This window comes from Hoplias malabaricus, chromosome 18, assembly GCF_029633855.1.
Source record: "Hoplias malabaricus isolate fHopMal1 chromosome 18, fHopMal1.hap1, whole genome shotgun sequence".
NCBI lineage: Eukaryota > Metazoa > Chordata > Actinopteri > Characiformes > Erythrinidae > Hoplias > Hoplias malabaricus.
Window position 1 is genome coordinate 34141977 of NC_089817.1, and position 24389 is coordinate 34166365.

The window sequence follows — 24389 nt, forward strand, 5'->3', positions numbered from 1 at the left end:
TGATTATATATATTAATATATAACCATGAGATAATTATTTATATTGATCAAATAACTTAAGTGTTTTAAGTTTAAAGGATAATTTCTCTCCAGCACCCATCAGAAGTTTAGCTAACTCTGACCTCTACCGGCTGCCGTAGGTTGTGGTGGGTGTGGTTAGTGTGAGTAAGGCTTGTGGTCATAAAAAATGACATCATTTAGTTATGAATGAATCTGAAACGCTGTACAACTAATCAGCAACTGTTTCTTGTAAAGGTGATTGTTTAGTTCACTGATGGATAGTGTTGTATTCATTTTCCCACGTAGGTTTAAATTACATTAATATCTTAATTAATGTATGTACTAAATATAATAATTAATTAATGTAACAGTTCTTTATTTGGGCAGGAATAGAGCAAGAGACAAGGAAGAATGAAAGTGAGTGGGAGACAGAGGCTGACAGTGAGGAGTGAGAGCAGCAGAACAGAGAGAGAGAGAGAAGACAAGGAAGAGAGAAGTAGAGAGAGAGAAGGACATTGTTTAGAGGTAAAATATGCACATTAATCAATACTTAAATGTGTTTAGTTGATTACATAATCGTACCCCTGCAGCTGGAGAGAAAAGAGATTGGGCTTTAGGGTGAATTCAAAGTAGAAATATAGTTCTTTCAGCAATAATCTAAAACATGCTGAAGTAGAAACTAAGGGAGGTTCGGTGCATGACGACGGAAGGTCAAGTTTTATTCATTTGATCAAAGAAAAGGAGAGTTATGCACAAAAACAATGGTAACTTTTCAAGAATAATACAATCTCATGTTCAATTTCTTTGGAACACAATATAAAAATATTTTTCTCTAACAAACAATTGACACGATGCCAAAGACTGCTGACATTTTCAGAGTATGAACAAATAAATAAAGAAAAACAACATAAATAGTTTTAATACATTTGGATGGTGTAGCACCTTTTTTTTCCAGAATGAAGAATATAGTGAATATTGGTCCATTTTATAAATCAAATGACTCACTACACTGTGTTAGCACTGAAATGCTTTGACGACTGCTCCTTTCCATGAAAAAAAACAATCAACATAAGAATATGAACATAGATTATACAGATAAACAGATTACAATGTAGAGGTACAGAATAAAACAGAGATCTCAACATAAATATAAACATATGATAAAGATATATATGGAGATAATAATATAACTAAGGAATAATGTGCAAAATAGCTAAAAGATAGAGATGTAATGAAAATGGATTTGTAAAAGAGCTCTAAAACTAAACATATAATAGTATACAGACATGTACAGAGACAATACTATAGTATAACTATGGAAAATGTGTAAAGAAAATGCATACAACACTTTCAAAACATTTCACACTTTAATGTTTAGATATTTTTTGTGATTGGTTACATCCATGAGACATTAACACAACTCTATGAATTCATATATACACTGTAAAAGAAATTCTGTACATTTTACAGTAAATTATTGGCAGCCCAGATGCCAGAAAACTACTGTAAAAGTACTGTAAATTTAATTTACAGTTTGATACTGTTATTGTATTACAGTATTTCATTTGGCTACTGTAAATGTACAGTAAGTTACTGGCAGCACAGACCCCAGTTACAGTTACAGTAGCTGAACTGTATTTTTTAAACAGCATTTTACTGTATTATTTTATTACAGCATTAGTTTTCATACTGTAATTTCATTACAGTATAATTACTGCTTTGGCTTGTAATTTACAGCAATTTACTGGACATTGTTGGAAACTTTACATGATCTACACATTTTAAGGGCTGTTACTGTCTACATATTTTAAGGCAAATTAATGGCACCAAGAAATTACATTACTCAAAAACTGCAGTCTGCACTTATACAAAGATATTTTTAAGCTTTGGATCTGGAATAATACAAAAAAGCATGAAAATATTTGAGGGGAAAAATACATAAAAAAAAAAATAAAAACAGGAAATCCTCTCTGATGTCCATCCAGGTCTGTTCCAGCCACACTGGACCCTAAAAGTAAAAGACAAAAACACAATATCAAAAGTATAACTTCATCATCAGCACATACACACCTTAATTAAGGACCTTTAGGACAAAGTTTAAATCACTAACTTACAGAAGTGATTAAAATCTCACTGTGTAGCTGAAAGCTGTGGGCAACATTTATACACAATGCATTCAAAGCATTTCCAAACCACCTCAGGAGGAGCACTAATCTAGAACCAGTTTAAAGGGACACTGGACATCATAAATATGGAGGAACTTGATCCAAATTCTGTTCTCTAATGTATGACTTATTTGTGAAAATCAATCCTGCTAATAACACTGCCTATAGCAGGGAAGGTTATTGTACTTTTATGGTTCACAGTGACCTACACTATGTCCTTTATACAGTCAAACCTCACTTCCTTCAAACTACTCTTTTTTCTGTGTTTACACCCCTCTAACTCGTCAGTTAGTAAATTCATCTCAAATACATGGCCAAAATATGTGAACAAAGCTCATAATGTGTTCATTGCATCCCACTCACAGGGAAAAAATGTTTCAGTTCTGTGTCCTGGCCCCGAGTTTGAAATGGGTCAAAAATGAATCACAAATAAAGAAGCGCAAACAGAAAGGAGAGGACATTTATTTAAAAAAAAATAGGATACATTAGTGCTGGGAGATAAAATTATATGAATGTATTTCATGATTAATTTTTGCTTAGTAACGATAAGCTTTGGGTAGTGGAGCTCGGTAAACCTTCATTTCTATTCCCGGTTAGCACAGCGAGCTGCATGCTATCAGGCAAGTATTCTCATGCGATTACACTGAACGAACAGGCACTATTCATGTGTTCATTCATTATCTGTAACCTCCTATTCAGTTCAGAGCAAGTCTCCTGCGTTCAGAGCAAGCCAGGAACACACCCTGGAGGGGGCGCCAGTCCCTCACAGGGCTAAAAAAAAAAGACTATGATAGGTTTTATTCAAGTGCCTGTGTGTATTTGTTAAATAAATATATTAAATATGTTATAGTCTCCTCTTCACTCTGTGTTTTGGAGTGTGTTTTGTCTGGTATGGCGAACCCCTGTCAGAACACGTAAAAACTTTCTCTCGTGACCCGGTGAGTTTTTTCCTCCTGGGAAATGTTTTCCCGTTTGCGAGAGCAGTGTTCGTTGCCTGGCGTGGTTTTCTTCACACAATATTGTTTTCTCTGCTTGCGAATTTTTAATTGGATCCGACACCATAGATCAGGCTGTTTCTCTTAAATAAACAATCCCAAGGGCGGAACAATTTCCACCAGCACTCTGTGATTCTGGGTACGCTCTGGACCCACCGCATCCATGAACTGGACAGGCGGTTACAGACAATGAATGAATGTGCGAAACTGAAAATGGGTTCAGTGAAATATTTTCACGTTCAGCACGTGGGAGTGTTCATTTATTTATTAATGTATTATGTTAAACTCTTCTTAATCTATTTTTTACTCTTTCTGCTTCTTTAAAAGCTTGAGGTGGTAATGCCCTGAGAATGATTCCATGACACGAGACAGATATTTTTACTTTTGTGTGGTAAGGACACTTTGGTCCAGTGAAATATTTCCTCGTGGATGAGTAATGGCCATTGATGGGTAATGAACATTTTGTGTATTCAGGCTACATTTTCAGAAGGATGTGCTTTATCACAGTGTGACCAAATGTTAATATCGTGATAAATACTGAGATTGACCAATATAGAAAAACTTATCGTGATAACATTTTTGACCATATCGCCCAGCACTAGTATAAAGGAAAAAAAAGTGTAAACACAAAAGAGGACTCTTAAGGGGAAAAGAAAATTTACACAGAATGATCACTGGATTATCTTGTTTCTACACTCATCATCCATTTTATCAGCTCCACTGTCCACACCAGAGCACTTCATAGTTCTAAAATTACAGACTGTTGTCCTTCTGTTTCCCTGCATACATTCTTACCCCTTTCTCACCCTGTTCCTCAGCGCTCAGGACCCCCACAGAGCAGGTGTGATGTGGTGGTGGATCGTTCTCAGCGCTGCAGTGACACTGACGTGGTGGTGGTGTGTTAGTGTGTGTTGTGCTGGTGTAGAGTGGATCAGACACAGCAGCGCTGCTGGAGTTTTTAAACCCCTCAGTGTCTGGACCGAGAACAGTCCACCGACCAAAAACATCCAACCGACAGCGTCCTGTGTCACTGATGAAGGACTAGAGGACGAGCGACACACACTGTGCAGCGACAGATGAGCTACTGTCTCTGACTCTACATCTACAAGGTGGACCAACGAGGGAGGAGTGTCTCACAGAGTGGACAGAGAGTGGACACAGGGTTTAAAAACTCCAGCAGCACTGCTGTGTCTGATCCACTCTACACCAGCACAACACACACTAACACACCACCACCACCACGTCAGTGTCACTGCAGCGCTGAGAATGATCCACCACCACGTCACACCTGCTCTGTGGGGGTCCTGACAATTAAAAAACAGTGTAAAAGGGGGAAAGAATTCATGCAGAGCAACAGATGGACTATACACTGTAACTGTAGAACTACACAGTATTCCAGTATCGTGAGAGGACAGAGTGTAGAATGGGTTTATGTAGATTTTAGGTGTACAAATAAGTTTTAAAGCATTTTTAGTGTCACCTATAATTGTAACTCAAAATTCAAACATTATCATGCCCTTTTTCATTTTATGGTAATACTGTGATTTAAACATCTCTAATCTCATCTTCTTTTCTGCTTCTCCATTTCAGGGTCGCGGTTGATTTAAACATAAATAAACATAATTTAACCTGAAATTAAGGAATTTGAAAATGGCGAGTGAGTAGAATATTTCCATTGCTGTATTTTTGTTATGAGATCCTTCAAGGAAAAAAGTGCTGAAAAAGCATGTGTATAGATTTGTTCTGTCCTTTTGGATGATATTGTTTCCATAGGTTTGTGAGTTTTGGTTTAGAATTTACAATTTAAAGATTTTGATGTTAGTCGTTGTAAAAGTAGCATATTAACCATTGTTAGGGTTTTTTAAATAAATAAAATGACAATAGTATTTTTTTAATACTACAGAACAGTCACCATAAAATGACAAAAGAGTGGGAGAATGTTTGAATTATTAATTACAATTATATGTGACACACAAAGTTATAAAACATACTCATATACCAGATAATTTGGAAAGTAATTACCGTATGTTTACCTTTACATGACTTCAACAATACAGGCAGCACCCTCTTCATTCTGGAGGTTAACGTTGTTTTAGCTGACCTTCTGTTCCAAACATCCAGTTCTGTCAATTAAGCCTTACGCCTAAAAGCAAAAAAATACATTCATTCATTCATTAACTCAAAGTTAAGTTCTTAGTTTGGCCTTTCAAGATACCGTACCAAGAATGACCAACCATGGGCCCTCTGCCAAGTCAGGGGCTCTTTTAGCGGCACAGTCTCCTACAAGATAAACAGAGAAAATGCAACAAGTGGTGATGAGACATAGTTTAACATTTTAAAACATACATATTTTAATACTGAATAAAAACAATGTGCTAACAGAATTATCATTAGTTACACAATGCATTTAACATAATAAACCTGCTGGCACTCTTTATCTAACCTCAGAGTACAATTACTGACAGAAGCCTAGAAAAATCATTAATAAAAAAGACGCTGTAGACAAAAAGCTTTTAACCTTTTTGGCATTTTTCTGAATTTCCGAAAAATAGCTAATTGCCAAATTTGAATGATTATTACTTTCTAAATACTTATATTTAGGAGTTAATTGGAAGCATATGTAAATTATTTTAGGATCAAAAACACATTTTTCTACTTTAAAGTGTCCTTTTACAAAAAACCCAACTATTTTAATTTATTCCCAGTTTTTTTTTTTTTTTTTTCATCATAAATGACTCTAGAGGCATCAGCAGTGATCCACATGTTGATTTATTCATAGACCTTTACTAGAAAAGGTTGTGAGTGTTCCCAGTATATTTATTTTGATATTTATTCAAGTCTAAATAGAGGATCCAAGTGGTATTTCATAGTATTTATTTGGGAATCGAAAATCGAAGATTTCATAATTATTATTATTTTTTTTGTTTCATGAATTACTTCAAATACACATTTCATGGTTTGTGTTTGGGCTATGAACAGCCATTCTGGGCATTATTAGATTCTAACAAGCAAAAATGGACTTATTAGGAATGTATATATCAGTCCTTTTTGAGAAATTGTGGTGATAAATATCCAAAGTGTCAAAAATGGTGTCAAACAGTGCTCAATCACCTTGAATAAGGCGTTAAACTAATGGTTAGGGTGCCGTTAAATGGTATTGCATGATAAATGTGCATTTTCTATTATAAAACATAAAATAAAAACCTCATACAATATTTTTTTTTTAAAAATAAGGATTGCACATGGTTTGTTTGAGGCAGATTTCTCATTATCTTTCTTTATATTTACATACATTACACTTCAATGGAAAGTTCACAGTTCCAGCTTTTCATATGACACCCCAATCATGCAAATATCTTACAAAAAAATAAAAATAAAAACATGTGGGTTGTGATGTGCATGTATGATAATTATATGTACAGTGCATGATAAGCTCATGATAAATATGAGCTAAACTTAAATGGTAAATGTTTAAACCTTATCCAAATAGTTTGACTGATATTTTAACTCATTTAAATGTACACTCTTAAAACGAGTCATACCATAATTCCAAAGTGAAATGGCTGTAGAATGCACTGTGTTCAGCGTCAGAATTCAATGGTTAAATTTAACTTAGCTACAGCTACAGTACCATCAGTGAGGTTAGCCAACTTGTGGATAAATAAACCACAAGTCAGACAACGTACATTAACGTACATTCTGTACTTTATTTAATTTACATTGAACCTGTCGTCTGAGCACCTCAGATATGACGGCGCGGGCTTACTGAACCCCGCGAGGCTTTAGCAGGCTCGCTAAGATGCACAAGCTTGCTAGCTAGCTAGCTAAATAATACTGGAAGAGTAAAGCACTTTAAAACAAGTGAACAGCACCATATTTCTCTCATAAAACGAGACTTAAGTTGATCACTAAAGCTTCTACACCGAGAACACTTCACAAGTTGCAAAGAAATGTAAATTTTACTCACTTTTATGACCGTGTACAGCAGAGCTGGAAGTCTCACAATGAGCGTTAGCGTTGTGAGGAGGGGGCGGCACGGTGGTGCAGCAGGTAGCGTCGCAGTCCAGGGGCTTGGAAGTTGTGGGTTCGAATCCCGCTCTGGGTGACTGTCTGTAGCGTGTGTTGGTGTGTTGTCCGCGTGGGTTTACTCCGGGTCCCCTGGTTTCCTCCCACAGTCCAAAACACACGTTGGTAGGTGGATTGGAGACTCAAAAGTGTGTGCGTCTGTGTTGCCCTGTGAAGGACTAGCGCCACCTCAAAAGTGTATTCCCACCTTGCGCCCAATGATAGTAGTCTCTGAGCACACCGCGACCCTGAACCGGATGAGCGGTGACAGGTAATGAATTGAATGATAATGAATGAAGTCCACTGCGGACTGCCATAAATTAAAAGAGTTTCTGTAACCACCTCTCAATTCATTCATTATCTGTATCCGGTTCAGGGTCGCGGTGGGCTCAGAGACTAGGTTAGGCTACAGAAACACTTTTAATTTATGGCAGTCCGCAGTGGCCATGCCTTTTGAGAAATATCCTATGAATATTTCTAAATTTCTAATTAAGAAATTTATTTTAAAATCTTGTTCAAATTAGCTTCCACATGATGATCCTAGTATAAATACCGTGTGATTAAGTGTGATTTCAGAAAGTGGGGTGTTCCCGTTTGTCTCTTTCCTTCATAAAAAAGAAAAAAGAATCAGTTCAAAAATTAAAACAATGTTGAATATTTCTGTCTTTTGCATTAGACATTTTAATACTTCCTCATGTATATATTTTTAGAATATACTAATGTATGTATTATATAGCTTTTATTGAGTGTGTGTGTGTGTGTATGTGTGTGTGCACATGCATGTTGATACTTTTTCAAATACTTGGTTCTCTAAAACTTCCAGTTTTTCTGTTGTGTGTCTGCTGTGTAGTAACTGACCGAGTCCCATGTTGTTTTTGAACGGTGCTGTCCGAAGTGCTGAAGAGGCCGTGTAGCGCCTGTGTTAAAACTCATCATGAGAATACGGACAATTAATAAAAATACACAATTAAAACATTCATGCGTGGAAATGTCTGCTTTATTTATTACTTCAATGTAATAATAATAATAATTAATAATAATAATAATAATAATTAACTGTTTTTATATTTTTATAATTGTTTGATGCTTATGATGACGTATTTGGCTACAAAATTACTAATCAAAAACAAGTCATTTTATAATCTCTGCATTTTCACGCTTCGCCTCACGGTGTCGCACTTTACCAACTTTGAATTCTCAGTCACAGAAACACCCATTCACTGCATACATTTTCATCCCTTCACAAAGAAGGCGCTCTCTGGATTTGAGCACAATGTCCACTGGATTTGGACATTAGCACAAGAGAAGAACCGTGTTTTGGAAGATTAGATTATCTAATAATATTTAACTTTAAAGACCCATATCAAGGACTTTTTTTTCAGAAAGAAGAAACATGCCGAATACATTGGGACGGTTCACATTCAGATGGCGAATTTGGGCAGCGATTCTGTACTCACTCCTTGTCCGAGTCGCTGTGGCGGACCTTCGCTATTCGGTCCCGGAGGAAACCAAAACAAAACACATCATCGGAAGCCTAAGCAAGGACCTGAATCTGGATCCGAAAAGTCTGAGATCTCGAAAGGCCAGGCTGGATTATCAAGGGGATAAACGCTATTGTGGAGTGGATTTGGATTCCGGGCATATTTTCGTTTTAGAGAGAATCGACCGGGAAGCTCTGTGTGGAACGACGCCCAGCTGTTTGCTGCAGTTTGAGTTTATTCTTGAAAATCCTCTGGAGCTTCACAATGTGGTTTTGGAGGTGCAGGACATCAACGACAACGCGCCTGTTTTCCCAAAAGATTCAATCAAGCTTGAGATCAGCGAGACAGCGCCGACTGGGAGCAAATTTCAGATATCTCGGGCACGTGACGTGGATATTGGCAGAAATTCAGTTCAGAATTATTTTCTGAGTCAGAACAAACACTTCGACCTTGATGCTAGATCGAGTAAAGACAGGTATGTGGACATTGTTCTGAAAAGCAACCTCGACCGAGAGACAGAGGGGGAGCATTCCTTGGTCCTGACTGCAGTGGATGGGGGGAATCCTCCGCGATCAGGTTCCGTTGTTATCCTCGTATTAGTACAAGATGTAAATGATAACGCCCCTGTTTTCTCGCAGTCCGTGTACAGAGCTCAGTTAATGGAAAACGCCTTGCCTGGAACCTCCGTCATCCACATTACAGCGACGGATGTGGATGAAGGCGCAAATGGGCAAATCACATATTACATTAACCACCTCTCCGAGAGCACCAAAGATCTGTTTCAAATCGATGAGAACAGTGGTGAAATTGAGGTAAATAGTCAACTTGACCACGAACGAGCCTCCTCTTATGAGATGGAAATACAAGCAGAAGATGGCGGCGGTCAGACCAGCCACTGTAAAGTCATGATTGAAATTGTAGATGTTAATGACAATGCTCCGGTGATAACAGTGAAATCTCTTATGAACCCCATTCCAGAAAACATCGCCCTTGGCTCCGAGGTCGCCGTATTAAACGTGAAGGACCAAGACTCGGGTAAAAACAGCCGAGTCAGTTGTTCTATTCCCACCAACTTATCTTTCAAATTACAACCATCTATTAAGAACTACTTCACCTTAACTACCGCCACATTCCTCGACCGTGAGAAAGTCGCTGAGTATAATGTCACAATAACAGCAACTGATGCAGGAACACCTCCTCTTCTCTCCACTGCAACTCTGAATATTCAAGTAGGGGACATCAACGACAACCCCCCTGTGTTTGATGAGCAGTCCTACAGCGCTTATGTAGCTGAGAACAACAAAGCAGGCACCTCCATCTGCTCCGTGACTGCGAGAGACCCAGACTGGAGGCAGAACGGCACAGTGCTGTATTCTCTGCTGCCCAGTGAGGTGAACGGTGTTCCGGTGTCCTCCTTCCTCTCCATCAACGCAGACACGGGGGTGATCCACGCCGTGAGGTCATTTGACTACGAGCAGTTCAGGAGCCTGAAAGTCCAGGTGGTGTCCAGAGACAACGGCTCTCCTCCGCTCAGCAGCAACGCCACCGTGAGTGTGTTCATAACAGACGAGAACGATAACTCTCCACAGATATTATACCCTGCTCCAGAGGGGAAGTCTTTAATGACCGAGATGGTCCCTAAAGCCGCTCTGTCCGGCTCTCTGGTGTCCAAGGTGATTGCCGTGGACGCCGACTCCGGACAGAACGCGTGGCTGTCCTATCGGATCGTAAAGTCCACCGATCCGGGCCTTTTCAGCATGGGTGTCCACAGCGGAGAGATCAGGGTCCAGCGGGACATCAGTGAATCTGACAGCATGAAGCAGAACCTTGTTATTTCAGTGAGAGATAACGGACAGCCCCCTCTCTCTGCGACGTGTTCTGTCTATCTGCTGATTTCTGATAACCTGGCTGAAGTTCCAGAGCTGAAGGACATGACTTATGAAGAGAAGAGCTCCAAACTAACGTCCTATCTGATCATCGCGCTGGTGTCGGTGTCCACCTTCTTCCTGACCTTCATCATCCTGATCCTGGCTGTGAGGTTCTGTCGCAGGAGAAAGCCCAGACTGTTGTTTGATGGAGCAGTGGCCATTCCCAGCGCGTACCTCCCTCCCAACTACGCAGAGGTGGAGGGAGCCGGGACTCTCCGCAGTTCTTACAATTATGACGCGTATCTGACCACAGGGTCCCACACCAGTGACTTCAAGTTCATCAGATCCTACAATGACAGCACTCTTCCTGCTGGGGGCACTCTGAGGAAGAGCCCGGATGATTCCAACATTATCACTTTCTCTGACGCTGGTGAAGCACTGGAGGTAAGTTCATTGGATTAAAGTTTGTCTTTGCGGGTTTAATGTGTTTTGATAAAGTTATTTGAAAATGATTGATATCAAACATGGGACACATTAGCTTTTTAAATCATGCACGGAGAAAAAGACACTTGGAAGTTACGTAATTACTTTGACGTGAATGTTGCATGAAATTAAATCATCGTCATCCAGAGATCTAAATTCTTAACAGTTGTGTCTGGATGTAGATTTAATTCCATGCAGAACTTCGATGTAAAAATATGTACATTTAGAGTGTAATTTTTTCCAGTGTAACTTTCTCGAATTCAGTCGGCAGCCAGAGAACTCTTTTGTTTCTACTTTCCTTAAGATTTTCGCGTTTTTTTTAAATCTGGCTTTATTTATAGTTTTTATTGTATTTATTGTTATTTATTATTTATTTTTAACTCCACTGGAATTTACTGGAATAGTTTCATGGGCAGGAATTTTGTTCATGGCACATTTACTTTGATTCTGAGTCTGAATCCACGGCTGCAGACGGGATTGAAATCTGCTGCTTTGTGCGTTTGGCGTCCGATTAACGAAGATGTTCATTTGTAACGGATATTTGTGTCTAATGAATCTTATTATTATTGAACTGATTCAGGTTCAGTTTTCTGTTTTAAAAACAGGTAAAAAATATGATTAAACTGTCACGAGAATTGTAATGGTAATGTTATATAATCTGCTGTGTGAGTGTGTGTGTGTGTGTGTTTAAGCTTTTTCATGTGTATATTTTAACTCGATTAACACAGTTAATTTACCGTTTCCGCTACAAAACAAATTTCCAATAAATGCGTGTTTCGTTTAAACTTCGTTTAAAACTTTCCACAAAAACAACAGCGCATGTGTTTATTTTTTTTGCATTCGTTATAAAACACTTTACAAAACGGAGCTCTGTGTATTACTAAAATATAAAATGTCTCAGAGCTAAACTGTGGCCGTTCTTAATTAACTCTGTGGTTATAACTGTACTTCACTCTTAAAAATAAAGCCGCTGGGTTCTATAAGAGATTCCAAAGGAGAACCACTTCTGGTTCCATAAAGAAACAAGTTTGTTCAAGAAGTGTCTGAGTGTGAAGGACATTTTTAAAGGTTTCACTCAATCTCGAGATTTTTTTTATCCATTTGAAACGTATGAACAAGTGTTTCTTCTGTGGCATTCCTCAAAGAACCTTTTGTAGCACCTTTATTTTAAGTGTTAAATATGGGCAGATATTCCTTCGCCCACCGTTTCTGCCCCAAAGATTCATTACGTTTTATTTTGACCTGTGCATTTGGCAAACCTTCATAGAACGCGTTCTTTACATTGTACTTGTTTCTGTGTGATTGGTTGAGTTCAGCACCACAGCAGTGGACAGAGACACTGCAAGGGCTTTGTGAAGTCTTTTTAATCTTTATTTTTTTCTGTATTATTTCTTTGTATCTCGTTGTCATTAATTTTTCAGCCAAAACCCAGAACAACCAAATCCTTACTTTATGTTTTGATTATTTTGAGTGCAGTTTACAAACACAGCGCATTGGGTCGCTGTTCACCAGCCTACAACTGAAGAACGGCTCTGTCCACCCACTGTTTACTATTCAGAGAGAGGAGTGGTTTGAGTCTGGTGCAGAAGGCAGCGCCATTGAACCTTTGTGAGGCAAATTTAACTGAAGCGGTTTTGATATTCTGATAAATTCGTTGCTGAAACCCCACATTATTGGATCTTACCGGTGACTGGGTGGAGGTGCCCTGTTTTGGCGCAGTTCACTATGGAATACCTTGTATTTTCTGCTCGGTGCTTTTTGTTTGGGGTGACGTCCATCCTCCTGCTGTCGACGGTGAATGGAGATGTGAGGTATTCTGTTCCGGAGGAGAGGAAGACTGGGTCCGTGATTGGGAATCTGGCGAAGGATCTTGGAATAAATGCAAAGACGTTATCCGTGCGTAAAGCGCGTCTGGATGTCGATGACGGCAGCAAACGTTACTGCGACATTGACATGAACACTGGGAGTCTGACTGTAGCCGAGAGAATCGACAGAGAGGAGCTGTGCGGGTTCCTGACTGATTGTGTGTTGCAGTACGAACTGATCCTCGAAAACCCTCTGGAGTTACATCGCATTAAAATAGATATCACTGATATTAACGATAACTCTCCGGCTTTTGCAAATGATGTTGTTGAATTGGAGATTAGCGAATCAGCGGATAAAGGAGCTCGATATGCAGTGAATGAAGCCCACGATGCAGATATAGGAGTCAATGCTGTACAGAGCTACAAACTACAAAACAATCCATATTTTTCTTTTATTTTTCATAATAAACCAGGGCAGGAGAAGTACGGAGAGTTAGTGTTGGAGAAAGAGCTGGACCGCGAGCAGGAGCAGGAGGTGAGGTTATTACTCACCGCTGTTGATGGAGGGAATCCGCCCAAATCTGCGTCTATAGTGATACACGTGACGGTACTCGACGCTAATGATAATTCCCCAGTCTTTAATCAGCCCGTTTACAAGGTGAGTCTCCGCGAAGATTCTCCTCTAGGTACCACGGTCGCCACAGTGACCGCCACAGACGCTGATGAAGGAGCTAATGGTCACGTGACTTATCAGTTTGGCCATCTCTCTGGCGACGTGCTTAAATTGTTTGCGCTTGATTCTGAAACGGGAAATTTAATCCTGAGCGGTAACGTGGATTATGAAAAACAGACATCGTATGAGTTGAGAATCCAAGCTAAAGACGGTCCAGGACTGGCTTCTTTTGCTAAAATCATTATTGAGGTTGTTGACGTTAATGACAATGCACCGACCATACACCTGAAGTCACTGAGCAATCCGGTTCCAGAAGACACGCCCCCTGGGACTGAAGTGGGCATCATTAACGTCCAAGACAAGGACTCTGAGAAAAACCGACAGATCCGCTGCAGCATTCAGGGACACGTTCCTTTCACATTAACCCCTTCCATCAAGAACTACTTCTCACTTTCTACTTCTGGACCTCTGGACCGCGAACACACCTCTGAATACAACATCACCATCACTGCAGTAGATGAAGGCAGCCCACCTTTATCCTCCTCTAAGACCTTCCATTTATCTGTGTCAGACGTGAACGACAACCCGCCTGTGTTTGATGAGCAGTCCTACAGCGCTTATGTAGCTGAGAACAACAAAGCAGGCACCTCCATCTGCTCCGTGACTGCGAGAGACCCAGACTGGAGGCAGAACGGCACAGTGCTGTATTCTCTGCTGCCCAGTGAGGTGAACGGTGTTCCGGTGTCCTCCTTCCTCTCCATCAACGCAGACACGGGGGTGATCCACGCCGTGAGGTCATTTGACTACGAGCAGTTCAGGAGCCTGAAAGTCCAGGTGGTGTCCAGAGACAACGGCTCTCCTCCGCTCAGCAGCAACGCCACCGTGAGTGTGTTCATAACAGACGAGAACGATAACTCTCCACAGATATTATACCCTGCTCCAGAGGGGAAGTCTTTAATGACCGAGATGGTCCCTAAAGCCGCTCTGTCCGGCTCTCTGGTGTCCAAGGTGATCGCCGTGGACGCCGACTCCGGACAGAACGCGTGGCTGTCCTATCGGATCGTAAAGTCCACCGATCCGGGCCTTTTCAGCATGGGTGTCCACAGCGGAGAGATCAGGGTCCAGCGGGACATCAGTGAATCTGACAGCATGAAGCAGAACCTTGTTATTTCAGTGAGAGATAACGGACAGCCCCCTCTCTCTGCGACGTGTTCTGTCTATCTGCTGATTTCTGATAACCTGGCTGAAGTTCCAGAGCTGAAGGACATGACTTATGAAGAGAAGAGCTCCAAACTAACGTCCTATCTGATCATCGCGCTGGTGTCGGTGTCCACCTTCTTCCTGACCTTCATCATCCTGATCCTGGCTGTGAGGTTCTGTCGCAGGAGAAAGCCCAGACTGTTGTTTGATGGAGCAGTGGCCATTCCCAGCGCGTACCTCCCTCCCAACTACGCAGAGGTGGAGGGAGCCGGGACTCTCCGCAGTTCTTACAATTATGACGCGTATCTGACCACAGGGTCCCACACCAGTGACTTCAAGTTCATCAGATCCTACAATGACAGCACTCTTCCTGCTGGGGGCACTCTGAGGAAGAGCCCGGATGACTCCAACATCATCACTTTCTCTGACGCTGGTGAAGCACTGGAGGTAAGATCATTGGATTAAATTTGTCTTTGCGGGTTTAATGTGTTTTGATACATTTTTTTGCAAATGATTGTTATCAAACATGGGACACAATAGCTCTTTAAATCATGCACGGAGAAAAAGACACTTGGAAGTTACGTAATTACTTTTACGTGAGTGTTGCGTGAAATTAAATCTTCATCCAGAGATCTAAGTTCTTAAAAGTTGTGTCTGGATGTAGATTTAATTCCATGCAGCACTTCGATGTAAAAATATGTCAATGTAGAGTGTAATTGTTTCCAGTGTAACTTTCTCGAATTCAGTCGGCGGCCAGAGAACTCTTTTGTTTCTACTTTTCTTAAGATTTTCGCGTTTTTTTTTTAAACTGGCTTTATTTATTGTTTTTATTGTATTTATTGTTATTTATTATTTATTTTTAACTGCACTGGAATTTACTGGAATAGTTTCACGGGCAGGGATTTTGTTCATGGCACATTTCCTTCGATTCTGAGTCTGAATCCACGGCTGCAGACGGGATTGAAATCTGCTGCTTTGTGCGTTTGCGTCCGATTAACGAAGATGTTCATTTGTAACGGATAGTTGTGTCTAATGAATCTTATTATTATTGAACTGATTCAGGTTCAGTTTTCTGTTTTAAAAACAGGTAAAAAATATATGATTAAACTGTCACGAGAATTGTAGTGGTAATGTTATATAATCTGCTGTGTGTGTGTGTGTTTAAGCTTTTTCATGTGTATATTTTAACTCGGTTAACACAGTTAATTTACCGTTTCCGCTACAAAACAAATTTCCAATAAATGCGTGTTTCGTTTAAACTTCGTTTAAAACGTTCCACAAAAACAACAACAGTGTATGTGTTTATTTTATTGCATTCGTTATAAAATTATTTACAAAACGGAGCTCTGTGTATTATTAAAATATAAAATGTCTCAAAGCTAAACTGTGGCCGTTCCTAATTAACTTTTTTTTGTAGCACCTTTATTTTAAGTGTTAAATATGGGCAGATATTCCTTCGCCCACCGTTTCTGCCCCAATGATTCCTTACATTTTATTCTGACCTGCATTTGGCAAACCTTCATAGTACGCGTTCTGTACTTTGTACTTGTTTCTGTGTGATTGGTTGAGTTCAGCACCACATCAGTGGACAGAGACACTGCAAGGGCTTTGTGAAGTCTTTTAAATCTTTATTTTTTTCTGTATTATTTCTTTGTAACTCGTTGTCATTAATTTTTCGGGCAAAACTCAGAACAACCAAATCCCTACTTTATGTTTTGATTATTTTGAGTGCAGTTTACAAACGCAGCGCATTGGGTCGCTGTTCACCAGCCTACAACTGAAGAACGGCTCTGTCCACCCACTGTTTACTATTCAGAGAGAGGAGTGGTTTGAGTCTGGTGCAGAAGGCAGCGCCATTGAACCTTTGTGAGGCAAATTTAATTGAAGCGGATTTGATATTCTGATAAATTCGTTGCTGAAACCCCACATTATTGGATCTTACCGGTGACTGGGTGGAGGTGCCCTGTTTTGGCGCAGTTCACTATGGAATACCTTGTATTTTCTGCTCGGTGCTTTTTGTTTGGGGTGACGTCCATCCTCCTGCTGTCGACGGTGAATGGAGATGTGAGGTATTCTGTTCCGGAGGAGAGGAAGACTGGGTCCGTGATTGGGAATCTGGCGAAGGATCTTGGAATAAATGCAAAGATGTTTTCCGTGCGTAAAGCGCGTCTGGATGTCGATGACGGCAGCAAACGTTACTGCGACATTGACATGAACACTGGGAGTCTGACTGTAGCCGAGAGAATCGACAGAGAGGAGCTGTGCGGGTTCCTGACTGATTGTGTGTTGCAGTACGAACTGATCCTCGAAAACCCTCTGGAGTTACATCGCATTAAAATAGATATCACTGATATTAATGATAACTCTCCGGCTTTTGCAAATGATGTTGTTGAGTTGGAGATTAGAGAATCAGCGGATAAAGGAGCTCGATATGCAGTGAATGAAGCCCACGATGCAGATATAGGAGTCAATGCTGTACAGAGCTACAAACTACAAAACAATCCATACTTTTCCTTTATTTTTCATAATAAACCAGGGCAGGAGAAGTACGGAGAGTTAGTGTTGGAGAAAGAGCTGGACCGCGAGCAGGAGCAGGAGGTGAGGTTATTACTCACCGCTGTTGATGGAGGGAATCCGCCCAAATCTGCGTCTATAGTGATACACGTGACTGTACTCGACGCTAATGATAATTCCCCAGTCTTTAATCAGCCCGTTTACAAAGTGAGTCTCCGCGAAGATTCTCCTGTAGGTACCACGGTCGCTACAGTGACCGCCACAGACGCTGATGAAGGAGCTAATGGTCACGTGACTTATCAGTTTGGCCATCTCTCTGGCGACGTGCTTAAATTGTTCGCGCTTGATTCTGAAACGGGAAATTTAATCCTGAGCGGTAACGTGGATTATGAAAAACAGACATCGTATGAGTTGAGAATCCAAGCTAAAGACGGTCCAGGACTGGCTTCTTTCGCTAAAATCATTATTGAGGTTATTGACGTTAATGACAATGCACCGACCATACACCTGAAGTCACTGAGCAATCCGGTTCCAGAAGACACGCCCCCTGGGACTGAAGTGGGCATCATTAACGTCCAAGACAAGGACTCTGAGAAAAACCGACAGATCCGCTGCAGCATTCAGGGACACGTTCCTTTCACATTAACCCCTTCCATCAAGAACTACTTCTCACTTTCTACATCTGGACCTCTGGACCGCGAACACACCTCTGAATACAACATCACCATCACTGCAGTAGATGAAGGCAGCCCACCTTTATCCTCCTCTAAGACCTTCCATTTATCTGTGTCAGACGTGAACGACAACCCCCCTGTGTTTGATGAGCAGTCCTACAGCGCTTATGTAGCTGAGAACAACAAAGCAGGCACCTCCATCTGCTCCGTGACTGCGAGAGACCCAGACTGGAGGCAGAACGGCACAGTGCTGTATTCTCTGCTGCCCAGTGAGGTGAACGGTGTTCCGGTGTCCTCCTTCCTCTCCATCAACGCAGACACGGGGGTGATCCACGCCGTGAGGTCATTTGACTACGAGCAGTTCAGGAGCCTGAAAGTCCAGGTGGTGTCCAGAGACAACGGCTCTCCTCCGCTCAGCAGCAACGCCACCGTGAGTGTGTTCATAACAGACGAGAACGATAACTCTCCACAGATATTATACCCTGCTCCAGAGGGGAAGTCTTTAATGACCGAGATGGTCCCTAAAGCCGCTCTGTCCGGCTCTCTGGTGTCCAAGGTGATCGCCGTGGACGCCGACTCCGGACAGAACGCGTGGCTGTCCTATCGGATCGTAAAGTCCACCGATCCGGGCCTTTTCAGCATGGGTGTCCACAGCGGAGAGATCAGGGTCCAGCGGGACATCAGTGAATCTGACAGCATGAAGCAGAACCTTGTTATTTCAGTGAGAGATAACGGACAGCCCCCTCTCTCTGCGACGTGTTCTGTCTATCTGCTGATTTCTGATAACCTGGCTGAAGTTCCAGAGCTGAAGGACATGACTTATGAAGAGAAGAGCTCCAAACTAACGTCCTATCTGATCATCGCGCTGGTGTCGGTGTCCACCTTCTTCCTGACCTTCATCATCCTGATCCTGGCTGTGAGGTTCTGTCGCAGGAGAAAGCCCAGACTGTTGTTTGATGGAGCAGTGGCCATTCCCAGCGCGTACCTCCCTCCCAACTACGCAGAGGTGGAGGGAGCCGGGACTCTCCGCAGTTCTTACAATTATGACGCGTATCTGACCACAGGGTCCCACACCAGTGACTTCAAGTTCATCAGATCCTACAATGACAGCACTCTTCCTGCTGGGGGCACTCTGAGGAAGAGCCCGGATGACTCCAACATCATCACTTTCTCTGACGCTGGTGAAGCACTGGAGGTAAGATCATTGGATTAAAGTTTGTCTTTGCGGGTTTAATGTGTTTTGATGAAGTTATTTGAAAATGATTGATATCAAACATGGGGCACAATAGCTCTTTAAATCATGCACGGAGAAAAAGACACTTGGAAGTTACGTAATTACTTTTACGTGAGTGTTGCGTGAAATTAAATCATCTTCATCCAGAGATCTAAGTTCTTAAAAGTTGTGTCTGGATGTAGATTTAATTCCATGCAGCACTTCGATGTAAAAATATGTAAATGTAGAGTGTAATTGTTTCCAGTGTAACTTTCTCGAATTCAGTCGGCGGCCAGAGAACTCTTTTGTTTCTACTTTCCTTATGATTTTCGCGTTTTTTTAAATCTGGCTTTATTTATTGTTTTTATTGTATTTATTGTTATTTATTATTTATTTTTAACTGCACTGGAATTTACTGGAATAGTTTCACGGGCAGGGATTTTGTTCATGGCACATTTCCTTCGATTCTGAGTCTGAATCCACGGCTGCAGACGGGATTGAAATCTGCTGCTTTGTGCGTTTGGCGTCCGATTAACGAAGATGTTCATTTGTAACGGATATTTGTGTCTAATGAATATTATTATTATTGAACTGATTCAGGTTCAGTTTTCTGTTTTAAAAACAGGTAAAAATATGTGATTAAACTGTCACGAGAATTGTAATGGTAATGTTATATAATCTGCTGTGTGAGTGTGTTTAAGCTTTTTCATGTGTATATTTTAACTCGGTTAACACAGTTAATTTACCGTTTCCGCTACAAAACAAATTTCCAATAAATGCGTGTTTCGTTTAAACTTCGTTTAAAACTTTCCACAAAAACAACAACAGCGCGTGTGTTTATTTTATTGCATTCGTTGTAAAATTATTTACAAAACGGAGCTCTGTGTATTATTAAAATATGAAATGTCTCAAAGCTAAACTGTGGCCGTTCTTAATTAACTCTGTGGTTATAACTGTACTTCACTCTTAAAAATAAAGCCGCTGGGTTCTAAGAGATTCCAAATGAGAACCACTTCTGGTTCCATAAAGAAAGAAGTTTGTTCAAGAAGTGTCTGAGTGTGAAGGACATTTTTAAAGGTTTCACTCAATCTCGAGATTTTTTTTATCAATTTAAAACGTATGAACAAGTGTTTCTTCTGTGGCATCACTCAAATAACCTTTTGTAGCACCTTTATTTTAAGTGTTAAATATGGGCAGATATTCCTTCGCCCACCGTTTCTGCCCCAATGATTCCTTACATTTTATTCTGACCTGCATTTGGCAAACCTTCATAGAACGCGTTCTGTACATTGTACTTGTTTCAGTGTGATTGGTTGAGTTCAGCACCACATCAGTGGACAGAGACACTGCAAGGGCTTTGTGAAGTCTTTTAAATCTTTATTTTTTTCTGTATTATTTCTTTGTATCTCGTTGTCATTAATTTTTCGGGCAAAACTCAGAACAACCAAATCCTTACTTTATGTTTTGATTATTTTGAGTGCAGTTTACAAACACAGCGCATTGGGTCGCTGTTCACCAGCCTACAACTGAAGAACGGCTCTGTCCACCCACTGTTTACTATTCAGAGAGAGGAGTGGTTTGAGTCTGGTGCAGAAGGCAGCGCCATTGAACCTTTGTGAGGCAAATTTAATTGAAGCGGATTTGATATTCTGATAAATTCGTTGCTGAAACCCCACATTATTGGATCTTACCGGTGACTGGGTGGAGGTGCCCTGTTTTGGCGCAGTTCACTATGGAATACCTTGTATTTTCTGCTCGGTGCTTTTTGTTTGGGGTGACGTCCATCCTCCTGCTGTCGACGGTGAATGGAGATGTGAGGTATTCTGTTCCGGAGGAGAGGAAGACTGGGTCCGTGATTGGGAATCTGGCGAAGGATCTTGGAATAAATGCAAAGATGTTGTCCGTGCGTAAAGCGCGTCTGGATGTCGATGACGGTAGCAAACGTTACTGCGACATTGACATGAACACTGGGAGTCTGACTGTAGCCGAGAGAATCGACAGAGAGGAGCTGTGCGGGTTCCTGACTGATTGTGTGTTGCAGTACGAACTGATCCTCGAAAACCCTCTGGAGTTACATCGCATTAAAATAGATATCACTGATATTAATGATAACTCTCCGGCTTTTGCAAATGATGTTGTTGAGTTGGAGATTAGTGAATCGGCTATAAAAGGAGCTCGATATGCAGTGAATGAAGCCCACGATGCAGATATAGGAGTCAATGCTGTACAGAGCTACAAACTACAAAACAATCCATACTTTTCCTTTATTTTTCATAATAAACCAGGGCAGGAGAAGTACGGGGAGTTAGTGTTGGAGAAAGAGCTGGATCGCGAGCAGGAGCAGGAGGTGAGGTTATTACTCACCGCTGTTGATGGAGGGAATCCGCCCAAATCTGCGTCTATAGTGATACACGTGACTGTACTCGACGCTAATGATAATTCCCCAGTCTTTAATCAGCCCGTTTACAAGGTGAGTCTCCGCGAAGATTCTCCTGTAGGTACCACGGTAGCCACAGTGACCGCCACAGACGCTGATGAAGGAGCTAATGGTCACGTGACTTATCAGTTTGGCCATCTCTCTGGCGACGTGCTTAAATTGTTCGCGCTTGATTCTGAAACGGGAAATTTAATCCTGAGCGGTAACGTGGATTATGAAAAACAGACATCGTATGAGTTGAGAATCCAAGCTAAAGACGGTCCAGGACTGGCTTCTTTCGCTAAAATCATTATTGAGGTTATTGACGTTAATGACAATGCACCGACCATACACCTGAAGTCACTGAGCAATCCGGTTCCAGAAGACACGCCCCCTGGGACTGAAGTGGGCATCATTAACGTCCAAGACAAGGACTCTGAGAAAAACCGACAGATCCGCTGCAGCATTCAGGGACACGTTCCTTTCACATTAACCCCTTCCATCAAGAACTACTTCTCACTTTCTACATCTGGACCTCTGGACCGCGAACACACCTCTGAATACAACATCACCATCACTGCAGTAGATGAAGGCAGCCCACCTTTATCCTCCTCTAAGACCTTCCATTTATCTGTGTCAGACGTGAACGACAACCCCCCTGTGTTTGATGAGCAGTCCTACAGCGCTTATGTAGCTGAGAACAACAAAGCAGGCACCTCCATCTGCTCCGTGACTGCGAGAGACCCAGACTGGAGGCAGAACGGCACAGTGCTGTATTCTCTGCTGCCCAGTGAGGTGAACGGTGTTCCGGTGTCCTCCTTCCTCTCCATCAACGCAGACACGGGGGTGATCCACGCCGTGAGGTCATTTGACTACGAGCAGTTCAGGAGCCTGAAAGTCCAGGTGGTGTCCAGAGACAACGGCTCTCCTCCGCTCAGCAGCAACGCCACCGTGAGTGTGTTCATAACAGACGAGAACGATAACTCTCCACAGATATTATACCCTGCTCCAGAGGGGAAGTCTTTAATGACCGAGATGGTCCCTAAAGCCGCTCTGTCCGGCTCTCTGGTGTCCAAGGTGATCGCCGTGGACGCCGACTCCGGACAGAACGCGTGGCTGTCCTATCGGATCGTAAAGTCCACCGATCCGGGCCTTTTCAGCATGGGTGTCCACAGCGGAGAGATCAGGGTCCAGCGGGACATCAGTGAATCTGACAGCATGAAGCAGAACCTTGTTATTTCAGTGAGAGATAACGGACAGCCCCCTCTCTCTGCGACGTGTTCTGTCTATCTGCTGATTTCTGATAACCTGGCTGAAGTTCCAGAGCTGAAGGACATGACTTATGAAGAGAAGAGCTCCAAACTAACGTCCTATCTGATCATCGCGCTGGTGTCGGTGTCCACCTTCTTCCTGACCTTCATCATCCTGATCCTGGCTGTGAGGTTCTGTCGCAGGAGAAAGCCCAGACTGTTGTTTGATGGAGCAGTGGCCATTCCCAGCGCGTACCTCCCTCCCAACTACGCAGAGGTGGAGGGAGCCGGGACTCTCCGCAGTTCTTACAATTATGACGCGTATCTGACCACAGGGTCCCACACCAGTGACTTCAAGTTCATCAGATCCTACAATGACAGCACTCTTCCTGCTGGGGGCACTCTGAGGAAGAGCCCGGATGACTCCAATATCATCACTTTCTCTGACGCTGGTGAAGAGGTAAGACATTTCTGAAAGGTGTCTGTGCTGTGGCCTGTGTAAAGATTGTTTGACTCTTCATTCATTTTCTTATTCTAAAGTTGTTAAAGTTATATCAACCCTTCAGTTCGTCTTTTAGAGTCATTGTGTTGGCAGTGTATCTGACCTGTCTTTGCAAATGAAAAATGCCATATACATTAGTTGTATTCATTTGGGCAGCTGTGGCCTAATGGTTAGTGAGGAGTACGTAGGACTGAAAGGTTGTTGGTTCGACCGGCAGGAATAATGGGAGCAGTGGGAGTGAAGGAACAGCACTGTCCTCTTCCATCAATCCACGGCTGAGGGGCCCTTGAGCAAGGCACTGAACCCTCAACTGCTCCCCAGGGGCCGGGGATGTCTCCCCCCTGCTCTGGGTGTGTGTTCACAGCCCCTAGTGCACTAGTGTGTGTGTGTGTGTGTGTTTCACTGCCACAGATGTGTTACATGCAGAAGCCACAGCTCATTGTACAATTACAAATATTTGCACATTTTATATTGGTTTCCAGAAACTGATTGTAGACATTGTTACTGTGGTGGGACCCTCATATGGTACACATTCATTACCTTTAGTTAGGGAACATAATTATAAGGCGTCCTATTGTAAGTGGAGATTTTAAATCTGTTTTGATTTCATGCACTCAGTTGAATCCCCAGGATTTGTGTTCTTTTATTTTACACAGTTCTATAAAGAAAGCTTACAAAGGTTCACCTCTAAAACCACTGTTGGATCTTTAAAGGTACATTTACACTCTTTGTACCTTTAGTGACAACACTGGACCTGTGTGGATCTTGGTTCCAGAATCTTTACCTGGCTTTTTTTATTATGTGTTTGGCTTCTCTCATTTTTTTCCATGTTTTCCACGTTTTTAAACATATTTCCCAAAAATGAATTACAATAAGGTTTTGATAGCTTTCAAAGAAATGTTCATGGTACACTCTCACTGTGGTAGTATCTTCAAAGGTATATTCAGCACTTTGAGGGAAGGGCATTGTGCCATATTCCACATTCATTTCATATGCATTCTTTTCATCTCCAGGAGGTTTTAACAGTTGTGTAATAAACGTTTACAGATATCCACTCTCTTTCTGGAGAAGAGAATATAATGTGT

At 41.7% G+C, this 24389-nt stretch overlaps 4 protein-coding genes and 1 long non-coding RNA gene across 5 annotated transcripts; 4 read left to right on the forward strand and 1 right to left on the reverse strand.

The window, feature by feature from the left end:
• The first annotated feature begins 423 nt into the window (after window positions 1–423).
• On the forward strand, window positions 424–11036 carry LOC136674476 (protocadherin gamma-A11-like). The gene is made up of 2 exons (XM_066650480.1): window positions 424–525; window positions 8608–11036. Exon 2 carries the CDS (start codon window positions 8619–8621, stop codon window positions 11034–11036), a length of 2418 nt encoding a protein of 805 aa, XP_066506577.1. The 5' UTR covers window positions 424–525; window positions 8608–8618.
• On the reverse strand, window positions 1394–7439 carry LOC136675258 (uncharacterized). The gene is made up of 4 exons (XR_010796152.1): window positions 7128–7439; window positions 5381–5440; window positions 5194–5303; window positions 1394–2008 (listed from the first exon to the last, which is right to left on the reverse strand). It is a non-coding gene; the product is annotated as an uncharacterized lncRNA (long non-coding RNA).
• A 1578-nt stretch (window positions 11037–12614) lies between the features above and the next one.
• Window positions 12615–15200, forward strand: LOC136674477 (protocadherin gamma-A11-like). Its single transcript, XM_066650481.1, has one exon. The coding sequence runs from the start codon at window positions 12783–12785 to the stop codon at window positions 15198–15200; it is 2418 nt and encodes an 805-aa protein (XP_066506578.1). The 5' UTR covers window positions 12615–12782.
• Window positions 15201–16431: 1231 nt separating this feature from the next.
• On the forward strand, window positions 16432–19136 carry LOC136674478 (protocadherin gamma-A11-like). Its single transcript, XM_066650482.1, has one exon. It carries the CDS (start codon window positions 16719–16721, stop codon window positions 19134–19136), a length of 2418 nt encoding a protein of 805 aa, XP_066506579.1. The 5' UTR covers window positions 16432–16718.
• Window positions 19137–20797: 1661 nt separating this feature from the next.
• Window positions 20798–23277, forward strand: LOC136674479 (protocadherin gamma-A11-like). The gene has a single exon (XM_066650483.1). It carries the CDS (start codon window positions 20869–20871, stop codon window positions 23275–23277), a length of 2409 nt encoding a protein of 802 aa, XP_066506580.1. The 5' UTR covers window positions 20798–20868.
• Window positions 23278–24389: the final 1112 nt, after the last annotated feature.